Source organism: Ooceraea biroi, chromosome 4 (genome assembly GCF_003672135.1).
Source record: "Ooceraea biroi isolate clonal line C1 chromosome 4, Obir_v5.4, whole genome shotgun sequence".
NCBI classification, from domain to species: domain Eukaryota; kingdom Metazoa; phylum Arthropoda; class Insecta; order Hymenoptera; family Formicidae; genus Ooceraea; species Ooceraea biroi.
Genome location: NC_039509.1, coordinates 15233625 through 15241886, shown reverse-complemented (window position 1 = coordinate 15241886; position 8262 = coordinate 15233625). Strand labels below are relative to the sequence as shown.

At 34.9% G+C, this 8262-nt stretch overlaps 2 protein-coding genes across 3 annotated transcripts; one reads left to right on the top strand and one right to left on the bottom strand.

The window, feature by feature from the left end:
• Positions 1–303: 303 nt before the first annotated feature.
• On the bottom strand, positions 304–1609 carry LOC105284222 (protein FAM136A). Its single transcript, XM_011347577.3, has 3 exons — positions 1413–1609; positions 976–1116; positions 304–787 (listed from the first exon to the last, which is right to left on the bottom strand). Exons 1-3 carry the CDS (start codon positions 1494–1496, stop codon positions 587–589), a joined length of 426 nt encoding a protein of 141 aa, XP_011345879.1. The 5' UTR covers positions 1497–1609; the 3' UTR covers positions 304–586.
• A 2440-nt stretch (positions 1610–4049) lies between these two features.
• On the top strand, positions 4050–8262 carry LOC105284209 (lysophospholipid acyltransferase 7). 2 transcript variants are annotated; one of them, XM_011347566.3, is made up of 7 exons: positions 4050–4337; positions 4400–4832; positions 5590–5861; positions 5971–6122; positions 6338–6546; positions 6835–7156; positions 7520–8262. In XM_011347566.3, exons 2-7 carry the CDS (start codon positions 4621–4623, stop codon positions 7742–7744), a joined length of 1392 nt encoding a protein of 463 aa, XP_011345868.1. In that variant the 5' UTR covers positions 4050–4337; positions 4400–4620; the 3' UTR covers positions 7745–8262. The 2 variants fall into 2 exon arrangements, with proteins under 2 accessions (XP_011345868.1, XP_011345859.1); XM_011347557.3 differs by having other exon boundaries at positions 4050–4832.

Below are 8262 nucleotides of genomic sequence, written 5' to 3'. Positions count from 1 at the left end.
ATATCTTTTTTATCCAATTTTAAATGTATTTCAATAAGAATACAGATAAAGAAAAAAGAGAACAATAAAAACGAAAAGAGAAGTATAAACAAAATTTAAAGAGAAAGTAAGAAGAAAAGAAACATACATTAAAGAAGCAAAAATAGAAGAAAAAAAATCAGCTTTTTTTATAACTTGTTGCTTGCAGTTATTTTGTACTCTTCCTTCTATTAATTTGTTTTGAAAAACTAAAAAACGGCGTTAATTTAAAAATTTGTGGCATTTCCATACTATTATTCAGTTTGGGCAACATTATCTATTTGATGTAGCATGAGATTAGCAGATATAATATAATATAGTGTAACCTATAAACTTTAACAAAGTTTCTTATAAGTTTCTAGATTAAAAAATAAAAGATCTAAATTTATATACAGAAAATATCTATAAAAATTCAAGTATATGAATCGATTTTATATCCAAGTTTTATCTGGAAAACAAAAATTTTTAAATACCTCAAATATAAGAATATTTCCAATTGAAAATATCGTAAATAAAGTGAGGCACAATCAACATTATTTATTTCAAGTTACGAATTTGCCAGAAGACACTACACAAACTCCTTTTTGCTGAGAACTTTCTTCATAGTTTTTTCTAAAGAAGGCAGTAAATCGCAATAAGTGTCCACGCACTTGATCGCACACTTTTCAAACTCTTCACTGTACCTATCCACCTCAGTTTGTGTCGGATTTGGACCTAGTTTGTCTTTTATGCTATCATTGCACTCCATTACACATCTTTGTAAACGGTTCTGAAAAAGATTCATTCTATTTTATAGAAGATACATAAACAGAGAAGAAAAATGTATCCATTTAAAATAAAAGTTTTTCTTCCTATAAGTAATTTTTAATTTGAATATTTAACACGTTCTAAATAGTTTTAGCTCATTTAATTATAACAATAATTATAGAAGGTAAATAAATAAATTAATTTCCCTACCTGTACTCGTTCAAACTCTCCTTGAACGTATTCTTGCGCCTTATTCAAAGCGGTGCTACAGTTTTCTATACAACTGTGTACTTTTTGCACGGTGTAAGTTTCATTTTCACAACATTGTGCAGCACACTTGTGCATATCTTTCTGAAGCAAAACACGAGTTTATATTAATATCCTGTGTCCCAACATTCGAACATAAAGATGTTACAGCAGAAAAATTGAAAAAAGGTCTACGTAATAAAAGCTCACCAATGATTTTGAGCGATAGGTTTTTTTAAGTAGCTAATTACCCTTTCGTAATATCTAGCAATTTTCATTGCAATATTATTCACGTTAACATAGAATTTTCATTGAAACTGATGAAAAAGTGGGTACTCTGCACATTTTAAGTCGCTCAACTTGATCGATACACAACTCAAGATTTGATAACCTAAAGATACCTGCATTTTCCGTAAATACGTTCTGTCAATCTCCTCGACCATTTTCGTCATGTGTTCTTCCACCCGTTTTCTCTGTTGCTCCATTTCTATCTTATTTATTGTGAGACAATTATTCGTGAAAAAAATATAAAACACGTGAACACGTGACACGGCAGACCCGTCTGATACTATCGGAGTCAAGTCAAGGACCGGGCCGGCACGAGCCGGCGATGGTATAGTATATATAGATAACAGAGTGAGTTCCACCACTTGTGATGCTCGCGTGACGCAAGAATTATTCTCGTTCTCTATTTAATATTCAGCGGACAACAAAGACAGAGTGCCGCTCACATGACGCGGTCGTCAAGTGGAATTTGCTCTAGCCAACTCTACTTTGACATTTTTGTTAATAACTACCCAGGCAGCACATGTTAGCCTAATATATGTTTCTTACAAGTAACACTACCCAAGTGTCACGCGCCGATTTTGATAAGCTTTGAATATGTTGTTGTCTAGGTCAAAATATGAGATACATATTTTTTTATATCGGCCCGTTTTGCCATTAAGGGGGTGAAACACCCTCTTGAAAAAAATCGGGTTTTATATTTCTTAGCGAATACCGTCGAAACAATAAAACATATAAGAAAAAGTTTCAAGTAAAAGTTTTACGGATTCTAATGTACTTTATAACAGTGCAATCAGATTTATAAGAAATGTTAGTATATATGCAATTATAGAGAAAAAAACAAACAAATTTAGAAATATTGATAAAAATAAAAAAAGTAAAATTTTCTTGTCAGCTCTACGTTGACCATTTCTGGGTCCGGCAGAGGGCGAGAACCTGACTTATGTTGTTAATTAAAAGTAATCCCCCGACTTCATTGTTAGCTCTGTGCGAAAAAACTGTTGCCAGGAGTAACTAGCGTATTAAATACGAGAATACGGACGGGGCGCGTATGTAGCGATATAGAGGTACTTTTAGCTTATTTTTGAAAAATGCGTTTTCAGAATATGACCTTATCATATATGGTTGAATTGTCGTTAAATATGCTCGAAGTCTTGCTGAAAGATAAATTTTTAAATTTTCAAAAATTGTGGAGGGGGAAAGGAATTTTGAAAAATATGACATTTTCGAAAAATCTGATTGCACTGTTATAAAGTACATTAGAATCCATAAAACTTTTACTTGAAACTTTTTCTTATATGTTTTATTGTTTCGACGGTATTCGCTAAGAAATATAAAACCCGATTTTTTTCAAGAGGGTGTTTCACCCCTTTAATGGCAAAACGGGCCGATATAAAAAAATATGTATCTCATATTTTGACCTAGACAACATATTCAAAGCTTATCAAAATCGGCGTGTGACACTTGGGAAGTACCATTTAAGAAACGGTTTAAATAGAAACCGTTTTTGGACCTCAATTTTAAAAACGTATTTTTCACGTTTCCACAGAAACGAAAAATGTGTTTTATTAAATTGATTCGAAATTATATAATTAATATAGAAAAAATAGTAATTTCTACTTACTTTGCGAGTATTCATTATTTTTACATCATACGTTTCAATGTACTCGATTATGGAACAAGAGACAAAAATCAACACAAGCGTGTGTGATTCCCACCTCTGATTCACCAAGCGACCGATAGATGGCCAGGCCGGACGTGACGTTCTCGCAAGTAACATTTGTGTTATCACCTTATAAATAACCATCCGGAAAACCGATCCAATACTCTTTTCTTCTTCTTTTCTTTTGAAACTTTTGAGATCACTATTACTTGAAGTGATGTTTCAAAAGAGTGAGATTCCACTACACGAAATTTAGAGAGTAATTCATAAAATATAAAAATCTAGTTTTTTAGAAAAATGTGACTTAACTCTGTCCATCTTTGAGGCACTGGTATATAGAATTGATAAATATTTTTCTGATGGTTCCTGAAACGTTTTTTTGCCGAAAAAGAAACGTTTTTTCGTTGGACATTTTTCTCCTAAATAAACGTTTCAATAAAATGGTTATAAAACGTTACGGCAAAACGTTTATGAAACGGTTTTGAAACCAATGTGTGCTGCCTGGGTAATAAAACAGATTGTTCAGTATGTGTTCTTATTATAATGCAATCTAAATGTTTTTCTCCTTTTTTTCTTTTCATTATTTTCTCTCCCTCGGCAGCTCTCTCGAAATCCATCACTGAATTATATTATTGTATATTTTGTTGGATCTTGCTGAATTATTTTCTTTGTTCTTGTTGATTTATCGAAGTTTGATATAGTTCTTGCTTGTCAAATCACACCAGAATTCTTCTAATTCACTTGAATTTTACTATAGTTGAAAATTTGTTTAATTTGCCGTTAGTATTACTAATAAATAAATTTATCTAATTCGTTAAAGTATATTATTTGAAAATAATGCATATTATGTTATTTGAAGATACGATTTCTTCGAATCCGCAGTTGAATCCTATTTGACAACAAAGAACTGTGCCTGCTCCATTATTGAGTCATACTACTATCTCAGATTTTTATTCGGAAAAAGGAGAAAAGCGCTGAAAACAAATTTATGCGCCGAACTATCATGGCGCGGTCCACCATACAGTGGAGGCTCCTAGCGGGGCTTTCTGGAACTAATTTTCGTGGCGAGACGGATTGCCATTCTATAGGCGCTGACACTGTTATCAATAAATATTACAATAATGCTAACAAACTCTGGTAACGAGAATCTGCTGAAAGAAATCCGGAGACACCCTCAAGTCCAATAAATTTGAAAAGAACTTGAGATTCTGTCTAACGCGTCCAACGAGACCTTGAACAGCTCGTCTAGATCCGAAGTGCGACAAAATCATACAACTCATTTCGACATGCAATATACACATAAATAAACGTGCTACAGTAGTATGAAATAACAGACGTCAGATGTGTGTGAATGTTCACACGCATGCACATGCAAAACGTTCGTACGTAAATATGGAATTATATAAAATAATGAATTCTGAAGATTTTGTTTATTCATAGAATCTGCAACGCGGACGTGCGTCGATCGATAATTTTATGGGCATCGTCATGTGTCAGCAATATTCCAGTTTCGGAATGAATATAGATAGCGCAGCAACAGGGCGATGAACAGTGCTGGATCCGGAGTCGCTCCGAGTCGCCCTCGGTCTTCCCTCCGTTGACGGTCTACAGTGAGATTCAGTGAAATCGGTTTCGCCTCGCTCGGTCGCGTTTAGGGGACAATGTTGTGGAACGATGTTGTGTACGTGCTGCTGCTGTTGTTTTCCATAGCAATCGGACCTCTCTACCGTGCCATAGATGGACCTGGTACGAAGCAATGGGCCGCGACTTTCCTTGGCTTCGCGTTAGTGCTCTGTGTCTCGGGAACAGCAGTCGTACATCCGATTATCATTGTCATCGTCAACGCTGTCATAATAACAAATTTATCCTGGAAGTAAGAACACGAATTTTCAATCTTTGAGCTTTACCAAATGTTTGTTCACATTTAACGATTTAAGTTGAAATTATTTCTGTTGAAAAATTTTGTATATATTCCAAAACCATTTATAGTAATTCATAATATTTCGTATTATTAGCTAGTAATTAAAACAATTTATGTTATCCTGCCTTTTCCCTTCTCCCATAGAATTATCATCGCATACATGTCATGGAATGGACAGTATCATAAATTATGATGTTGCATACTTTAAATTCTGTAAAGTTTTATGAAGTAGTTTGTAAATATAAAAATATATCTTTAGTAAGTATATCACTTAAACCTTTTTCTTTTCTCCAAACACGTCTCAATTTCTCTATCAAATATTTCATAGATACGTATATTGTATTATCACTTTTTATTTCAATGGCCAATTCAAGATATTTCCTTCTTGTTTGGGGTAAAAGAATTCATGTATTCAATATATAATCATTTCTCGAGCACACTCAATAATTCTAAAATAAATATTCAAGTAACATTTTTCAAGCTTGGTGAGCCGTACTGAATATTCAGCAAGCGTGATAACTGTTAACATCAGCGTAGGCAATATAGTGTAGCCAGTAGATAATATTCCAATTTCTTATCAAGCAAAACTATGGTTAAAGATCTTCACACGATGAAACACCTTATATCTTAATTTACAAAAATTTCTTTAGAAAGAAATTAGCAATCTTCGTGTAACACCATAGAAGTTAACTCGGGCTTAATTTTGCAGAAAATGCCACGTGACCAGCTTGTACTTCTCCTTTTTCTATTTACTGGTGATCTTCCGATTGGGTGAATATTTCGGATTGCCAGAGCCACCGACTCACACGAACCTCGTTATGATGATTCTCACGTTGAAGCTACCCGGATTGGCATTCGAGATCAATTCGGCGGCCACAGCGCCAACCGACGACGCTGAGGGCGTGAATTCGGATGCGTTCAAGAAAATTCGCTTCATGGACGTGATACATTACAGTTTCGCTTACATAGGTGTTCTAACAGGTAAAGCACCGTGAATAATAAACTGAAGGTAAAAAATATTCTAAATAAACGTGAATAAAGTCAGTGAAGGTTTGTCCCCAATGTACGAGCAATATTTTAATTTTTGCAGGTCCGTACTATCGCTACAGAACGTACTGGGACTTCCTGCACAGACCGTTCTCCAAACACGTCGACCCGTGGCCGCTCACCTGTTATAAGCTCAAACAGATCGCAGCGTTCATTGCGCTGTTTCTCGCAGTGAATCATCTATGTCCTAGCGATGTAATGTCCGTTACATCACGTTACAAAGAATGCATGCATCTTCGATAGTAGTCGGGTTGGGCTACGTTAGTAACGGCAACGAGTTTTTAGCTCTGCGTGCTCCGTAATCGAGAACAATTAAGACTTGATTTCTCAGTCACGTACATGACAACGGCACGAGATAACTCCAGCTGCGATGTAGTTGTGGTAATACATCTCTCGTTCGTTTGTTTCAGTACACGCAAACCGCCGAGTTTGCGGAGCATTGCTTCCTCTATCGATTCTTCTACATGTATCCGGCATTCGCGGGATTCCGATTGAGGATGTTCGTCGGCATGGTTTTAGCCGAGTGCGTCTGTCAAATGTCAGGACTGGGAGCTTACCCGGTCTCCTGCCAACCCGTGTCTGGTCTGGGTCCACGTGATTACAAGGCAGTCGAAAAATTGTAAGCAATGCTCCTCTCTGCATGCCTCCTTAATTTTGTCTCATTTTTTTGTACGTATTCGGCGAGTCGTCTGTTCGTTAATCAACTAGATTTGCATCCGAAAAATGAGAAAGAAAATTAAAATTAAATTAAAAAGAAAATAAAAAATGACTGTCGGTTTTAATATAATCGAGTGGACTATTTGGAGTTACACATTTCATTAATATAGAATTAATTACATATAAATTAAAAATAGACGATTTTCTGATGTATAGATCATGTTATTGAAATGAATGATTCATTTACCAGATCGGCTGATCATGAAACGGCGAAGAAAGAGGTGCAGGATTTTGAAACGGTGCACAATATGAATGTATGGGAAGTAGAGACCACTCCGTTCGTTCGACAAACGATGAAAGTGTGGAATACGTGTATACAGTATTGGATTGCTATGTACATCTACAAAAGATTCCCTTATAAAAGTTTACGGACTATGGTCACTATGCTTGTTTCTGCCCTGTGGCACGGTTACGCCGCAGGCTATTATTTTTGCATCTGCCAAGTTCCACTTTACCTACCCTTCGAGGGCATCTGCGCCAAATTCTACAATCAATGCGAAAAGGATGGACTCGTTAGTTATTTATATATAATTCGAATAATATATAGACATTTACTTTGCTTTGTTACATTATTACGATTAAAATATCTTATATTTTTCATTAAAAAAATAGATAAAAATATTTCATGTATAAATTTAGCATTATAAATTTCTGTTTTATATATTAATGCATCTTCCAAATGATGTCATTTGCATAAAGATCGTTTAAAAAATTTTCTCTTATTCATTGATTAAAATTTTATATCTTGGTACTTCGTTGTAAATTCTGATTTACCGCAATTTGTTATCACCATAAACAAATTTCTATAACTTTTTATTTCGGATATTCTGATATTGATACATGTACTAATACTGTTTTTTTTTATAACGAAACAGGGTAGGAAAGCTTGGGGACTCTTCATGTGGTGGGCAAAACTTACGTGCATGGCATATCTCGGCGTGCCTTTCCAGTTACTGCAATACCAGGAGATAATCCACTTTTACAAGAGCCTGTACTTTTCCGGACATATCTTAGGACTTGTGCTTTACCTACTCGTACGGATCCTAAAACTCTTCCTTCTGAAACGACCTCCACGAACGGAAGATCATAAGAATAAGTAACTGTTTTCGTTCTTCTCAAGCTAGAGATTCCCATACCAATATTAAGTGAGATTAGTATATTATCCTGATTAATTGTTATTTTTTAATACCTAATTGTTGAACCTGTGAATAGACTCGACATAATTTTTACTAATTTTTCTTTTTGAAAAATTATATTAAGAAATTATAAGGACATTTCGAAACAGGAGGCAAAGTTCCAAGAGTTCTGCTGTAAAGCCTCCAAAGGTTTTGGAGTTTGAAACAATTTTACTATCTTCACATAGTTTTTATAAGATCGAGAAGTAATCCAGACATAATAGCTGTTGTTAATATTTTCTTACCTGATGACGAGCGTTGAAGGATATCGCAGATATAAACACGAGTGCCACTAGTTAAATTTATATACCCCGTACACATTGAACGCTGTAAAGACTTTTATTGCGGAAGGAAAACACCGTTTATGTTACCTATGAAGGTAAAACGAGAGCGAGAGCGACACTAATAAACTATCGAGAAGATAATAAAAAGTCTATTTCTCT

What these genes read in the sequence shown, in the direction of transcription:
- LOC105284209 (XM_011347566.3), top strand. Translation starts at nt 4,621, where the DNA reads ATGTTGTGGAACGATGTTGTGTACGTGCTGCTGCTGTTGTTTTCCATA. An exon ending in ATAACAAATTTATCCTGGAA is followed by an intron (nt 4,833 to 5,589) that starts GTAAGAACACGA and finishes TTAATTTTGCAG; the next exon opens with AAAATGCCACGTGACCAGCT. An exon ending in ATCATCTATGTCCTAGCGAT is followed by an intron (nt 6,123 to 6,337) that starts GTAATGTCCGTT and finishes CGTTTGTTTCAG; the next exon opens with TACACGCAAACCGCCGAGTT.
- LOC105284222 (XM_011347577.3), bottom strand. Translation starts at nt 1,496, where the DNA reads ATGGAGCAACAGAGAAAACGGGTGGAAGAACACATGACGAAAATGGTC. An exon ending in CGTATTTACGGAAAATGCAG is followed by an intron (nt 1,117 to 1,412) that starts GTATCTTTAGGT and finishes GTTTTGCTTCAG; the next exon opens with AAAGATATGCACAAGTGTGC. An exon ending in GAGAGTTTGAACGAGTACAG is followed by an intron (nt 788 to 975) that starts GTAGGGAAATTA and finishes AATCTTTTTCAG; the next exon opens with AACCGTTTACAAAGATGTGT.